Source organism: Nicotiana tabacum, chromosome 6 (genome assembly GCF_000715075.1).
Source record: "Nicotiana tabacum cultivar K326 chromosome 6, ASM71507v2, whole genome shotgun sequence".
Lineage (NCBI taxonomy): Eukaryota > Viridiplantae > Streptophyta > Magnoliopsida > Solanales > Solanaceae > Nicotiana > Nicotiana tabacum.
The window spans coordinates 147073802-147091416 of record NC_134085.1 but is presented as its reverse complement, the minus strand read 5'-3'; the positions used below and the strand labels follow the sequence as shown (position 1 = coordinate 147091416).

The window sequence follows — 17615 nt, the reverse complement described above, 5'->3', positions numbered from 1 at the left end:
TTTCACTTCTTTTCTAGTGAATGATTCGGCTAGCCAGCCATCTTATAACCCTGGAGTAGTCAAACGGATTTGGAAAAGTCCCAACGGATACCTAGTTAAGCGCATTTTTTCATGCTCCACCTACATGTACCCGCCGGATGGCACCATTCCGGTGCGTTTGGATGGGTAAAATACTCCCTCCTCAAGTGCAATTCAACCCCTTAACGGAATTGAAAAAAAACACACATATGCTATTGCTGCGGAAGCCAAATGTATATAGTGTGAATGAATCACAATTACTATACCAAATATTATGGCAGCCACTAAATAATAAATAAGACAATAAGACAACAATAAAAGGAACACCAGAATTTACGAGGTTCGGCCAATTTTGCCTACTTCCTCGGACACAACCAATAGTTTATTCCACTCCAAAAATACAAGTGAAATAATACTAAAGAGAGAAGATACAAATGCCTTAAGAAGATAAGAAGGCAAAAAGAGGTGTGTTTAAATCCTAAACATTAGGCCTCCTTTTATAGGGAAAAGTTCCCAACCAATTTGGTCCTCCACCGATGTGGGAGTTTTGGCATTCAATAAATCTCCACCTTGGCAAAATTCCGCATTTTCAATTTTCTCTCAATAACAAATTTTGATTGTGTCTTCATCTTCAATCTTTAGTGTTCAACAATGTTGATCAAATCCAAACAATGTTGAAACTTGACCACAGTCACCACTTTTGTCAGCATATCAGCAAGATTCTCCGTAGTATGAATTTTCTTCACCGTGACTCCACCTTCTTCTATGATTTCTCGTACGAAATGATACCGAACATCAATGTGCTTCGTCCTTGCATGATAAACTTGGTTCTTCGCTAATTGAATAACACTTTGACTATCACAAAAAATTGTGATACTTTTTTGTCCAATACCAAGCTCCTTTAGCAACCTCTGAAGCCAAACTGCCTCCTTCACAGCCTCTGTAATAGCCATGTACTCTGCCTCTATTGTAGACAAAGCAACTGTTGACTGTAAAGTAAACTTCCAATTAACTTGTGCCTTTGCAAAAGTAAACACATAACCAGTAGTTGATCTTCGTTTGTCCAGGTCACCCGTAAAATCTGAGTCACAATATCCAACTACAGACTGATTGCATTCCTACTCAAAAACTAACCCAACATCTACAGTATTATAAATATACCGTAGAATCCATTTCACAGCTTGCCAATGCTCATTTCCTGTATTATGCATATACCTGCTAATAACTCCAACAGCTTGTGAAATGTCAGATCTCATACAGACCATTGCATACATCAAGCTACCAACAACATTTGCGTATGGTACCTTTGACATATACTCTCGTTCAACTTCATCTTTTGGTGACATAGTAGTACTTAACTTAAAATGGGGAACAAGTGGAGTACTAACTGGCTTAGTCTTTTTATCTATGCCAAAACGTTGTAGTACTCTTTCCAAATATTCTTTCTAAGATAAACAAAGTTTCTTTGAACGTCTATCTCTTATTATCTCCATGCCAAAAATTTTCTTTGCCTCACCCAGATCCTTCATCTCGGACTCCTTATTCAGTTGAATCTTCAACTTATCAATTTCTTCTGAATTCTTGGAAGCTATCAATATATCATCAACATATAAGAGAAGATATATAAAGGAACCATCTTTAAGCTTGCGCAAATACACACAATGACCGTATTTGCTTCTCTTGTACCCTTGCCGCAACATAAACTTATCAAATCATTTGTACCATTGTCTAGAAGATTGTCTCAATCCGTATAACGATTTTTCAAGTTTGCACATCATATTTTCCTTTCCAACAACTTTGAATCCTTCTGGCTGAGTCATGTAGATTTCCTCCTCCAAGTTTCCATGTAAAAACACAATTTTTACATCCATCTAAACTAGTTCCAAATCCAACTGTGCTACCAAAGCCAATATAATTCTAATGGAGGAATGTTTTACAACTGGAGAAAACACTTCACTGTAATCAATTCCCTCCTTTTGAGCATATCCTTTGGCCATCAATCTTGCTTTTTAGCGAACATCTTCTTGGTTAGGAAATCCTTCTTTCTTTGCTAATACCCATTTGCACCCAATTGCTTTCTTTCCCTTCGGGAGATTGGCCAATCTCCATGTATGATTCTGATGAAGGGACTGTATTTCATCATTCATGGCAATCCTCCACTTATCTTCTTCTGAACTTTAGACTGCGTCTTTATAAGTGGTAGGAACATCATCAGCTACAATTGAGGCGGCACAAGCAACCGTCTCTATAAGACAAACAAGTTTTGTTATTGTCCTTTTTGGCATACTGGTTGCTATTGATTCAAGTTGTTGTTGAGGTTCCTGAGTTGGAATCTCCCTCTCTACTGGCTCTTCTTCCATAGGATAATCTTCATTTGTTTCCTCCTCTACTTCTTGTGTAGGAAAAATAAATTTTCCTTCAAACTCCACCTGCTTAGAAGCACCCTCATTTTGTTTGGTATCTTCTGTTACCTTATTTACCATAGCAGATTGATCAAAGGTAACATCCCTGCTGAATATTACTTTCTTTGTCATAGGACACCATAAGCGATATCCTTTGACTCCAGAAGTAATCCCCATAAAAATACCCTTCTTTGTCTTGGATCCAATTTTGACTCTGTCACATGATAATATGTAGTTGATCCAAACACGTGCAAAGAGTCATAATCTACAACAGGCTTTCCATACCATTTTTTAAATGGTGTCTTACCATCAATAGCAGCAGATGGTAGACGATTAATGAGGTGGCATGCATATGTAACTGCCTCAGCCCAAAAATCTTTTCCCAAGCCAGCATTGGACAACATACACCATATCTTCTCCAGCAAGGTCCGGTTCATATGTTCTGCCACTCCATTCTATTGTGGTGTATGTCTGATAGTGAAGTGTCAGACAATGCCATCATTTTCACAGACTTTATTGAAATGATCATTTTTGTATTCACCTCCATTGTCTGTGCAAATACACTTGATCATCATGCCTGTTTGATTCTCCACCATCGTCTTCCATTTGAGAAAAATTCCCAACACTTCATCTTTTCTCTTCATTGTATACACCCACACTCTTTGGGAAAAATCATCAGCAAAGGTTACAAAATAGTGCTTCCCACCCAATGAAGGTGTTTTGGAAGGACCCCAAACATCAGAGTGTATATAATCCAAAATGCATTTAGTATTATGGATCGCTGTACCAAATTTTACCCTTGTCTGTTTCCCTTTGACACAATGCTCACAAAACTCCAAGTTGCAAGTTTTTATTCCTTTTAACAATCCTTGATCTGATAGAGTTTTCAAGGATTTTCCTCTCGCATGTCCCAAGTGCATGTGCCATAGCCTGGTTGCTTCTACCTCTTTGTCGTCACTGGATGTCACTGTCGTTGTCCCAATAACTGTACAACTGCGATAACGGTACATGTTATTGTTCTTCCGATTGGCCTTCATTACCACTAGTGCACCGGAGCATACTCCTATCACTCTATTTTCTGCAATGATTTTGAACCCTTTTGATTCTAGGGCTCCCACAGAGATGAGATTCTTCTTCAAATCCGGTACATATCGAACATCTGTTAATGTTCTGATCATTCCATCATGGTTCCTTAATCGTATTGAACCAATTCCATATGAGGTAAGAGGGTTGTTGTCCGCTGTGTGGATGACTCCATATTTTCCTTCTTAAAAATCCATGAACCAGTCCCTGTTGGGACACATATGATAGCTACAAGCCGAGGTCATCAACCATATGTATGATAATGTTGATGACTCTGTTGTAACTAATGAGAAGTCTGAATCATCACAATTAGCTACATTTGAATCTATAATGGCCTTTCCATTGTGATATTTTGCCTTATTCTTCAACTTCGAACAGTCTTTCTTCCAGTGCCCATTTTCTCGACAAAAGGCACATTTATCTTTGTTGGGTCTAGATCTTGACTTAGATCTTCCCTTCTTTGTCCTCGTTTGATTTTGAGGACGACCCCCCATAACTGGTGCTTCTCCTTCTCCGCCCTTCTATTTTTTTCCCTTTCTTTGTTCATAGCTATACAAAGCTGAACAAACTTCTCTGAGAGAAATTTCGTCATTTCTATGGAGTAGAGTAGTTTCAAGGTGCTCGTACTCATCAGGAAGTGACCCCAACAACATCAAGGTCAAGTCACCATCACCAAAAGTTGCATCCATATTTTACAAATCTGTGACCAACTTATTGAAACTAGTGATATGTTCATTCATCGTGGTACTAGGAACATAGGTGAAGCGAAACACTCTCTTCTTCATGTACAATTTATTTTGACTATTTTTCTTCAAAAATTTATCCTCCACTGCTTTCCATAATTTACTTGCAGAAGTTTTCTTTGTGTATGGATATTTCTGCTCTCTAGCAAGGTAGGATCGAATGGTACCGCAAGCAACATGGTTGATAATTTTCCAATCTTCTTCTCCAATAACATCTGGTTTCTTTTCTTCAATGGCAAGATCTAGCCCTTGTTGAAAAAGGACATCTAGAACCTCGCCTTGCCACATCCCAAAATGTCATGACCCGTCAAAAATTTCTACCGCAAATTTCGCATTTGACACAATTCTTGTCATAAGCGAAGACGTCAACGATGACGTATTATTGACATTTGATGTAAATTCTTCTTGTTTATTGTCTCTCATTTTGACACAAATATTATTTAATAGCTGACGACACAAATCAAGATTATTTCCTTTCTGGTGTGGAAGATCAGACTAAGCTGCAACCACAGAGCATACTCAAACAGAACCTTGACTCAGTTACTAAGATAAATCTTTTCTGATGTGGAAGATCAGACTATGCTGCAACCACAAAACATACTTAGAAAGTACCTTGGCTCTGATACCAATTGTTGTGAAAACCAAATATATATAGTGTGAATGAATCACAACTACTATACCAAAAATTATGGCAACCACTAAATAATAAATAAGACAATAATAAAAGGAACACCAGAATTTACGAGGTTCGGCCAATTTTGCCTACTTTCTCGGACACAACCAATATTTTATTCCACTTCAAAAATACAAGTGAAATAATACTAAAGAGAGAAGATACAAATGCCTTAAGAAGATAAGAAGGCAAATAAGAGGTGTTTAAATTCTAAATATTATGCCTCCTTTTATAGAGAAAAATTCCCAACCAATTTGGTCCTCCACAGATGTGGGAGTTTTGGCATTCAACAGCCACAAAAAAGTTCTATGACTGCTGGTACTACTCCACTTATTCATCGATACGACTGAGAATCTGTGAAAGCCATTCACACAACACATAATGGAATGCCAGTAGATTTATTCAAAGCATCGGACTATTATGGTATCATGGTAGCAGAGTGCAGGCTTACAATTGTCGGCAGATTCTTAAGGCCAAAACCTCAAATCGATCGTTTAAGGTCGGAATTTAAGGAATTGATCTCAATCAAAGGTTCAGTCAAAATTTGAGTATACGACAACGAAAATGTCTTCCTAGACTTCACCAACGAAGAAGCTTCTAATACGGTTTGGTACAGGTGGGTTATTGAGATTGAATGGCAATGTGGCTTCAAAAATGGTCAAACTTAACTTCAACCCTGAAGAAGATCTTCCGATTGCTCCGGTATGGGTCCTCCTCCCCAGCCTTCTGTTTCACATGCACACATGGCATTATGTCAAGCAAGTGGTGAGCGAAATTGGCACTCCTCTTGAAATAGACCTGGCCACTGGGCAAAAAACTAGACCCAGTAAGCCCAAGGTTAGAATTAAAATAGATCTCCTAAATCCCCAACCAGAATCAGTCCATATTGGATGTATCTATGAAAATTCTCCACATACAGGTTTTGTCCAGAAGTTAAAGTATGAAGGCATACCAAACACTGTAAGTTTTGTAAAAAATTCGGGCACAACATGCTCAATGGTCGGGTACTAAAAAGTAAAAAAACAGCTAAAACTAAGGAAGAAGAAACCAAAAAAGGAAAAAAAAAAGAAGATATCGATATGAAGGAAGGAAATGAAACAAGGAACAAACAAAAGGCAAAGTAGGTAAAAGAGGACAGTGTCACCAAAGAGGCAAGTCAAAATACCAATAATTTGGATAGAAATAACAGTGGAGGAGTGGTCCATACTATAGAGCAAGACAATCGAAGTGAACAAGCAAGGAACGTATCTAATGAAGACATGGATGAAAGACGTAACAACATAGAGCAAAAGGAATAGACTATCAAGACAACAACTTCCCAATAAAAGCAAGACTAGGAAGCAAAAGAGGTTGCCCAAGACGAAGCCCAAAGTAACTTTTAAACCTATGCATAATCAGTCTAATGGCAAGCTAAAGGATGGAAAAAAATACAGGGTCGTGGAATTAGAAACACAACAAGAACATGAATAAAACAAGGATGGAAATTCAAAGTCAAAGGAGGAAAAAGATAAAGATGTGCATCAGAATACTACCAAAGAGGATTTCAAAAACAATAATTCTGATACGCAAAGCATCGACAATGAGGAGGAAACTTCAGTAATCACAGATGAAGTGCTGCAAGAATCCACAAATATTCAAGAAGCCAGGATATATGAAGAAGCTAAAGGTAAGCAGAAATTAAACAACTACCAGAAGGACAATAAGACCTCATACAGTATGCCTTCTAATATCAAAGCCATGCTAGACTTGATTTGGTGGTGGAATTAAATCGGGATCCTAATCAGGAGCAAGATAAGAAACTTCAGGAATGCAAGGAGCCTGATCATTAGATAGAGGTTACTTCTCCGAACAGAGTCACAGTTGTCATTCCGGAGGATAAATTACAAACTGAACAGGAAAGTCAGGATGACAATTAAAGTTTTACTCTTGTTAAAAAGGGAAAAGGCAGAAATAGAAACAAGAAAAATATCCAAAGAAATTAATCAAAATCCTTCTGATGGAAGGAGGAAAAATTGACCTTTCCCTCCAATATGTCCTTGATCAGTGTAATATTTTTGGATATTAGAGGAGTAGACTCATGAAAGGCCATTCAAAGGCTAAAAAAAAACTTATGAACATCAATAAGGTGGATCTTGTGGCGATTCTAGAACCTTTTATCAATATGACTAATATTGATAGGTACTTGAAATACTTCGGACTACAACATTATATCTCCAATACAAATGGTCAGATCTGGCTTATGTGGACTGAAAATTTCCATACCAGTGTCATGACAAATGATGATCAACTAACTAACACTGATCTCTATATTATTGCACTAAGCTAATACTAACACTGATCTCTATATTATTGTTGTCTATGCTAAATATACCTCAGTGGAAAGGAAAGAGTTATGGAGTAGTCTTGAGGGCATCCATAACCAAATTAGTGGCCCTTGATGTATCGAAAGTGACTTCAATATTATCCTTGATCCTGATGAGAAAAAAGGGTAAACCTCATAGAATGTACAGAAGTTTTGTCTTTTGTAGCTGTATGAACAACTGTGAATTTGTGGACTTGGGTTTTGTTGGTCCAAAATATACTTGGTGAAATAATTGGGAGCCTAAGAAAAGAATATAGATGAGACTGGATAGAGTCTTCATCAATGACCAATGGTTCCAGCTTTATTCTAATAATGTGGTCAAGCACCTTCCAGGAACAGGGTCAGATCATAGACCACTTCTAGTTAGAAGTTGAAATGATCATCATAAGGGGATCAAGTATTGCTTGTTCTTCGTAGACCAGCCATCCTTCATGAACTTGGTAGAACAAGTGTGGTCTACTCACATTACTTGGAGGCTTCAGCAAAAACTAAAGCTACTTAGTAAGAAGTTGAGTCAATGGTCTAGAGATAACGTTGGGAATGATTTTGATCATGTAAAACTATGGGAAACCAAAATGCAAGATCTTGAAGAACATGACACCTTCACCAACAATGACCAATCCAGAGAAGCTCTTAACAAAGGCCAAGCAAAGTATATCTGATGGTTAGGAATGCAAAATTCAATTTTAAAACAAAAGGCCAAGATCAAATGGTTTGAGGAGGGTGATTCCAATCCTAAGTACTTACATAGTGTTATCAGAGATAGAAAGAGTAGGTTACAACTAAACAGGATCAAGGATCACAGAGACCAATGAGTTCAGGGAGATGACAAAATTGGCAAAGTTGTAATTCATCGTTTCCAGCAACTCTTCAATCTTAAGCATAACTTCAATGGCCAGGGCATTTTTAACTATACTTCCAAATGTATCACAGAGGAGGAAAACATCATTCTTACTGCTATTCCAGAGTGAGAGGAAATCAGGGAGGCTGTTGTTAGCATGAGCACTTCTAGTTCAGCCGGGTCAGGATGGTTTTAATGGTATTTTCTACCATAAATGTTGGAATATCATCAATGAGGATATTAAAGAATTTGTCCAGGAGTTTTTTAATGGGAAGAACATGACCAAATTCTATTCTCATATTTGCTTGGTTTTCATATCTAAAGTGGAATCACCTACCAATTTCTTCGAGCTGAGCAACTTCTCCAGTAAGAAAATTTTGGCTTGAAGATTGAATCCCATGTGGGAAAAAATTATTTCTGAAGATTAAAGTGACTTTGTTAGATGAAGAATGATCACTGAAAATGTTCTTCTGTATGGGAAAATTTTTCACAACATCATGCAAGTTATCAAAAGGGGTAATGTCATTATCAAATTGGATATGGTTAAGACATACGACAAAATGTCTTGGAATTTCCTTTTTGCTACAATGAGAAAATTTGGTTTAGCGAAGAATGGATTGATATTAAATGTAGGCTTATGACAGATGTTTGGTATTCTATCATTATTAATGGTACCATGAAAGGTTTTTTCAATTGCACTCAAGGCCTTAAATAAGTAGATTCTCTATCTCCTTCACTTTTTATCATCGAAGTAGAAGTGCTTTCTAGATCTCTTAACATCTTGATCTTTATGGATGGCTTTACCTCATTCAGTATGAAGCACAATAGACATGTCATTAATTATCTGGCATTTGTAGATGATATTATGATTTTCAGTGGAGGAAACAGTAGGTCTATCAAATTGATTAAAAAGACTATTAGAAGGTATGAAAAGGCCTTAGGGCAGAAAGCGAATGACGACAAGAGTTTTTTCATCAGTGCACCAAACACATTTACTACCGGATCAGCAAAATCAGACAAGCCACTAGCTTCATGGATAAAGATGTTCCTTTCAATTATATTGGATGTCCTATCTATCAGGGAAGGAAAAGAATCAGTTTGTTCGATGGCCTGTTATCCAAAATATCAAAAGGCTCATTGCAGGGGAAAACTGATTCTTATCAAACATGTCCTTCAATCACTTTCCATTTACACTCTGTCTGCTCTGAACCCCTTGAAGGCACCATCAATCTCATCGAAAAGCACTTCTCTAATCTTTTTGGGGCTCTTCTGATGGTAACAAGAACTACCGTTGGAGTTCTTGGAAAAATCTTTGTTATTCTAAGGAATTAGGTGGTATAGGAATAAGAAGTATGCATGACATTGCTGAATCACTCAATATCAAAAGGTGCTGGATGTTTAGAACCAATTATTCACTACGTGCAACCTTCCTTAAATCCAAATATTGCAAAAGGTCTCATCCAGTATCTAAAATCCCTAACTCCTCAGACTCTCACGGTTGGAAGAGCTTGATGAAGAGTAGGAGCAAGGCAGAGCCTAAAATCATCTGAAAAATACAATCTGGTAACTCTAGAATTTGGTGGGACAACTGGATTGGTGAGGGAGCCTTAGCTAGAATCATTCAAGGCCTTGGAAAATCCGCTAAAGTTACTGTTAATGACTTCATTTTTAATGGCGACTGGGACATCAACAAGCTGTCCATAGTAGTTCCTGATCATCTTATTGGTAAGATCACTAGTGTGGACAATGGAGACCAGAATCTAAATGATTTCCTCGTATGAAAAGTTTCAGAAAATGGTCTTTTCTCTAACAAAACTACATGGCATTTATTAGAATGCACAAGCAGAACAATGATTTTCTCAGCAAAGAATGTCACAATTCTATCCCTTTCAAATTGTCCTTTTTAAGCTAGAGAATTTTCAAAAAAATATTACCCTTTGATGACATCATAGGGAAATTTGGTACTAACATTATTTCTAGATGTTCCTATAGTAATAGTTCACAGGTTGAATCAGTGCAACATATTTTCACTGGAAGCGGCGTAGCAGAATTCGTATGGAATGCAATTGGACAACCATTGGGATTGAAACATCAACAAAAACCAGTCATTGTAACTTTCAAAAGATGGTGGGAGATGAAGACTAACAATACAATTCATAAACTGGTCCTGCAAGTGGCACCTATTATCATTTGTTGGGAAATATGGAAACAATGGACTTTATGCAGATATGGAAACAAAAACAAATTTCATCACAATAACATGAAGTATCAACGCATTTGGAACCTAAAGATGGTGCTGATAAGCAAGCTGCCAGAAATGGAGAGAGGTCTACAGTGGCCAGCTCTATGTGTAAAGATCGAGAGATTGCAACCAATTCGAATTTGGAAGCAAGTCATCTAGGAATTTCCTCCAACGACCTCAATCAACGTAAACACTGATAGAAGTTTTATTAAAGAGAGTGGTAGAGCAGGAATTGGAGGTATTGTGAGGGACAACATAGGTGATTTAAAACCATGGCCTTCTTTGTCCCAGTTACTAGTACAAGAAACAATATGACTAAAGCATTAGCAGCTAAGTTTGGAGTGAAATGGTGCAAACAGCAGGGATACACTAATTTCATTCTCGAACTTGACTCCTTGATCATTGCCAATATGCTAATCAACAAGGCTACTAACTTTAAGATCGAGCAGATTTTGAACAAAATATTAAGCAATATTGGCGAGGCAAACATAAGAGTAAACCATTGATTTAGAGAAGGCAACTTGGTAGCTGATAGCTTAGCCAAAGTAGCTTCCTCTTCCCGTCAGAGACTATTATGCCACAACTTTCCACAACTACCTACTGAGCAAAAAGTGTGTTCCTATTAGATAAGTGGCAATTTCCCAGTTTTCGATCAAAATATGACAAAGCCAATTTTTTTGTTAGTTAATATATATGGCCCTATTGTTTCCTTCCAACTGGTTTTGGGTGATTATGTCACCTAGTTGTATTTATCTCTTGAGGTAAGGTCTAGCCCCCCTCGATGTACTCCTTTTGTAAATACAACCCAATCCAGATATGAATCTGGATAACCGCATTAAAAAAAGGTCCAGCAAGATGAATATATATCCTTTCATGAGTACAAATGTAAATTAAACTATACTTCATGAACCTGCTCTTTCATTTTGCAAGCTCGCTCGCTTATTGTAATAACAATTAGCACAACATAGCAAACAAATGATAATAAAAGAAAATTGATGCAAACACAAAATGACTGACATAACAAAAGGCTGAAATAGGCATTTGGGGACGTTGGATTAGCAAGTGAAGCCATTAGGAGGATTCCTTCCGCAGTTGTTGAGAACAAGGCTAAGAGAGAGTGGCACATTCAGGTTTATTCCCAGCACGTTTGCCCTTATGGCTGTGCACAAGCAAACTGCCGCCTCTAAATCCGCCAGCCCAGTGATCAAGCTGCAGCATGGCATCGTTGGAGGAGTCCCAATTACTGCGCCCACCAATCCACCAACTAAACTTGCGCATACACCCAACTTCAGAGCATCTCTCGGGCACCTGCCTTGTCCATTGCCACCTCCGCAGCCATTGCCCGAACCTCCTCCGTTGCCAAAGCCGCCGCCATTGCCCGAGCCACCAGTATTACCACTATTTCCACCGCCATTACCGGTGCTAGGAGAATTATAATGACACGAGCCACAATCGGTTCCACTGGCTATGGCAAAGAAAAGGAGATTGAAGGAGAGGAAAAGGGTAATTGAGGCTCTTGCTTTGGAAGTCATGTTATAAGGAAGTTAAGGCAGAATGTACTTCCTACAAAAATTGTAGAAGTAATTGCAAAGATGAGATGGTATAAGTCTGGTACTAATGCAGGGTATTTATACTGCAAGAGGAGAATTTCGGAGATATTAAACTAGTAATGCGTGTTATGAAAAATAATTTCTCAAGGAAGGAAATTCTGACTCTTGAGCTAAATTATCACATTATTATTGATTAATTACAGCTCCTCCACTAGCTTCATAGCTAATACTAATACCTGTGATTTGAAATCTGCATGACATATATTTTAAGCCATGCCTGATGCCCCTTTCCTGTTTCCCACTACTTAACAAATTAACTTCCTCATAATTAGAACAACTTCAATGTCAACATACTTACTGGTAATCCCGTTCCTCCTTATATTATTCTTCACATTATTATTTTTTTAAATTGAAACCACCACATAGTGGTGGAGTTTATTAAAATGTTAATAACATACAAGATAGACTAATATGCAAATTTCAAACAAGAATTTCTAAGGATTTAGTAAAGATTACTCATTGATTTCATTTGTATTGGTTGTATTTTCTTGTACACCTCTAGTGTATATTATAAGGTTAATCCTAGTTGCTGCATGCGAAAATTTCTAGGCTCCTACAGGCAAATTCATCTTATGCATAATTAAAGTTGTAAGAACAAAGTCTCATGTGCTGATATCTTGGCCATGGCCGCTGGAGATGTCATTGCATTGGTAAACAAAATACACTTCCTAACTTGCTTCCCTATTCTTCTTTTGAACATTTTGTGTATTTGGTATTAGAAATCTTATGTAATAAATCTTATGCTAAATAAATCTAACATCACAGCTTGATAAATTAGAAAAAAAAATCTCATTTGGATTTATTTGCGGTACTACATAAAAACTTTATGCTGTTTGAAAAACAGTACTAATAAAACAAATTATGGAGTTGAAATCATGTAGTACTTGAGTAACAAATTGTCAATCTTAGTACTGAGAGAGATTTCAGCGTACATCAGAATTCAGACATGTCAACTGGGGAATGCTCATTCAGTGGAAAAAAAAAAGTGGAAACTTGCGAGGAGTCATATATCGCTTGTCAAATTAGGCATCTGTCCAATTGGAGTATGACTGAGTCAGTAAAAACGGTTACCATGTATATCTTTCAAGAAGCTATGTTCAGCCATCAAGAAGTTCTATCGGAAATGTATTAAGATCAGGAGTCCGTGCTCTTGTGTCTTTCTGAAAATGGATACATTTTATTTTACTGCTCTGCGAATGAGTAAAGATTTGTGGGCTTAGACCTGTTGACCCCTTGATCATTATATTATATTTTAAGAACAAGAGCTAGAATTTATGGCCTTGTGTTTTGGCTGCAACTGCCGGAGCATGTCGTGTGTGTACTGGTCAAGACGTGGACACATATTTTGCAGGTAAGTAAGCTACGAGCTAGGATATCCTCCTCCTATTATCAGTAGACTTGGTGAGCTCAATTTTGGTTCATGGAGTTCGTTGATTCCAGAATTTTGTCTTGTTATTCAGTATTTTTTAGAGGCTTTATAGACAGAGTCAGAACATAGTCATCATGGGTATCCAATTTGTATTATATTTGTTTTTCAATGTATTTAAGATAACAGAACAAATTTCTTTTCAGAATATTATTTTATTTAAAGATTCAGAAAAAAATTTGCTTTAAATTATATTGAATTGTTTTGAGATGCATTGCACAACAAAAACAGAACAGAACCGAATAGAAAAGCCAAGAAGCTTTGTTCGGTAAAGCTAAGGCACCGAGTGCCGGTTATGACTTGGTTAGTAGTCGGATCGTGACAGTATACTAGCATGTAGCTAATGAAGAAATCTTTTATCATTAGCCCATACAACTTGATGTTGTTTTAATCAATCAACTAAAGTAGCTAGCAGGACGTGACTATTGTTCAAACTTGAAATTTTTGCGAATTTTTCCTTAAAGTCACTTGACAAATCGAGATAGCCTACTTCGAACGCACTCCAATTTTTTTGAGTTTCGGAATTTCTAAATTGATACCATGAAAACTGCACATTTCTTTAGAAGAATCGACGTACAAATAATTTCCAAACAATCACAAAGATTATATTTAGGGAAGTAATTAATTTTGCCAAACAATTACAATTGCACACTTTAAGTATCTCCGAAACATTTATTTTTCTGATAGCTCATAGCTAGACTTGAGCGTTCCAAGTTATCTGGAAAAATTTCTCTTCACCATTTTCTTTGTTATATTATATTTTATTTTTCACTCTTTTTTTAGTGAAAAATTGGGCTAGGCAGCCATCTTACAACCATGGAGTAGTCAAAGAGAAGTCCAGCAAGATGCTGGTTAAATAGAAGAGGTAGTATATGCCTTAATAAACCTTTGAGTGCAAATGTGAAATCAACTACTTCACGAACCTGCTTTCATTTTGCAAGCTCACTCGCTTTTTTGCAATAACAATTAGCACAACATAGAACAAATGATCATAAAAGAAAATTGATGCAAAAACAAAACGACTGACATAACAAAGGCTGAAATAGGCATTTGGGTACGTCGGCTTAGCAAGTGAATCCAGTAGGAGGACTCCTTCCGCAGTTGTTGAGAACAAGGCTGAGAGAGAGTGGCACATTCAGATTTAATCCAAGCACATTGGCTCTTATGGCTGTGCACAAACAAACTGCCGCCTCTAAATCCGCCAGCCCCGCGATCAAACTGCAGCATGGCATCGTTGGAGGACTCCCAATTACCGCGCCCACCAATCCACCGACTAAATTTGCACATACACCGAACATCAGAGCATCTCTCGGGCACCTGGCTTGTCCATTGCCACCTCCGCAGCAATTACTGGAACCTCCTCCGTTGCCCGAGCCACCAGTATTGCCACCACCATTACCGGTGCTAGGAGGATTATAATGACAAGAGCCACAATCAGTTCCACTGACTATGGCAAAGAAAAGGAGATTCAAGGAGAGGAAAAGGGTAACTGAGGCACTTGTTTTGGAAGCCATATTGTTATAAGGAATATAAGGCAAAATGTACTTCCTACAAAGATTGTAAAGGGAAGATGGTATAATTCTGGTACTAATGCAGGATATTTATACTGCAAGAAGAAAGTTTACGGAGATATTAAACTAGTAATGTCACAACCCTAAATTCCTCGGAAGGAGTCGTGATGACATCTAGTCTCTAAACTAGGTATGCTTAACATTAACTGACATTACATTGATATTTTCTAACTTTAAATTAAATAAGTACAAGTCATAAGTCTTTCTAAGAGTAGTTATACAAAATAAATATGTCACTGATCCGGACAAAAATGACCAATGAAAATAAGTACAACCGAAGGTGATTCCGAGGCATGCGAACGGAGTAGCAGGTTTACCTTGAGTCTCCACCGCGACGAATGCACAGCTACTATCGATCAATATCTGGATCTGTACACAAAAGTGTACAGAAGTGTAGTATGAGCATACCACAGCGGTGCCTAGTAAGTATCAAGACTAACCTCGGTGGAGTAGTGACGAGGAACAGTCAAGACACTTACTGGTCAAATAAATGAACAAGATATGATAATAAACTACTAAGATAAAGGTAACAAAGTAATGTCAACAGCAGGAAGAAAACAAACTACAATCAGTAGAAACAATAAAAGGAAAACACGATGGAAACGAAAGATAACCAAGTAAATCAACACTAACATAGTTAGGACACAGACAAGTAAAATGTACTCAAATAAGGGAGGCAATGTCAACTCAATCAATCATATCATTTCTGATGCACAATTCCAGCCATCTCAGAACTCTATGTCTCATATTATAACCTCAATTTCCAAACCTTTAGCACACTCGACACCTTATGCCCACATTTTCTATCTCACTTTGTACAACAACATCCTCATGTTACTCAATACATAGGGTCCATAACCAACGCAATTAAGATGTTCAAGGAGTCTCATTTACATAACATAAAGTAGAGTACAATCTCTAAACCAATTAGGAAATCAGCAAGAAATGAAGTTATTTTTAGAATTCATTTAAATGAAGAAAGTTCCCTTTTCAATTAAAATACAATCATCGAATGAATTATTACCTTTAACAAAGGATTTAATAAATTAAAACTTAGTAGAAATTTCTTTTTAAATAAAATACAACCTCAGACGGTTTAAGAAAATTTAATTGAGAAACTAATTGAATTAAAAATATAACAATTATTGAAATTTGAAGTATTGAAATATATATATATATATATATATATATATATATATATATATATATATATCAAATTTAAAAAGTCATGCAAAGCAGCGTAGTATAAATTCCTTTATTTAAATCACGATACCACTAATAACTTAACGGGATAGGAGAAAAATGTTTTAACATGGTAAATTTACTTTAAAAATTATTTCACCAGAATAATAGTTTCGGGGAAAGAACTCAAGGAACAACGGCAAGTCAATAACTCGATGCCAATAACCCGATCTTCACGACTCAATGAAACCCGAAATACAAGTTGGCAAGTCTTAAATAATGAACTAGGATCTTCTCAATATTCAGCTATAACCAAACCCTAAATGAAATGTAAAACCATCGGATAACTTGTACAATCAAAGAGGAATACATAAGCGCATATATATATTGATACGGCGCGCATCCCGATCCCACCAATCCTCCCTTATTCCTCCTCAACAATTACAATAAAGTAAATAGTATATATTTGTTGCGGCGTGCAACCCGATCCCACCGATCCTCCCTTATTCCTCGTTAACAATTACAATAAGAGTAAATAGTATTTATATCACCATATCAGTAACAACATGATCATTCACCCTTATTACTCCTTATTGTGGTGTGCAACCCGATCCCACCAGTCCACATTTATTACTCCTCAATATACGTCACCCTTATTCCTCATGTTGTGGCGCGCAACCTGATCCCACCTGTCTACCCTTATTACTCCTTGTTGCGGTGTGCAACCCGATCCCACCAGACAACATCAATTCTCCATTATTCCTCCTCAACATATCAACAACCAAATATAGTTTAAAATCAACAACAACAATTCAACAACCCAAACACAAGATTTCCACCACCAAAGGTATGAGTATACGACAACAAGAGAGTCACGGAGAAACCAAGAAGCACAACAACCTTTACAAACAACAAGACATATAAAGCACGTGATAACTATACCGGAAACCACAATAATTTGGACATATGGCATACATGCACGGGGTCATAGAGGAATTCACAATTAAGAGATAGCAAAACAATAAGGAGAACAATCACTTCATTAAGGCAAATAAGAGCCAAGTAACAAGTAAGAGTTAGAGGAAAGCAAACAACATCGTATGGAGCATATAGAGGTAAAACAACAATTAGAAAACCCAATCATATCGAAAAACTCCCCACTTAATGAACATAAGGACCTAAGATCCCTAAAGGCAAATTTCACACAAATAAGTCCAAGCACGCACTCGTCACCTCGCATGCACGAACTATAATTAGCATAGAAGACTCAAATCCTAAGTGGAATTCCCCCACACAAGGTTAGGCAAGATACTTACCTCAAAGACGACAAATTGATTTGTTGAAGTTAATTCTAAACGGGCTGAATTCCAGGACGGAGTTCTTGCTGCGACGGAGCATGAGGCTGCCACTACTGAAAAGTGACTCACTTAGAGGCAGCCTTGAACTCCAAAATCTAAGAGCT

General features: G+C 37.2%; 1 protein-coding gene and 1 pseudogene across 1 annotated transcript; both read right to left on the bottom strand.

Annotated features, from left to right (window-relative positions):
- Positions 1-11419: 11419 nt before the first annotated feature.
- LOC107805998 (putative lipid-binding protein AIR1) lies at positions 11420-11896 on the bottom strand. Its single transcript, XM_075254406.1, has one exon. It carries the CDS (start codon positions 11894-11896, stop codon positions 11420-11422), a length of 477 nt encoding a protein of 158 aa, XP_075110507.1.
- Positions 11897-14366: 2470 nt separating this feature from the next.
- Positions 14367-14941, bottom strand: LOC107805996 (14 kDa proline-rich protein DC2.15-like; annotated as a pseudogene).
- Positions 14942-17615: the final 2674 nt, after the last annotated feature.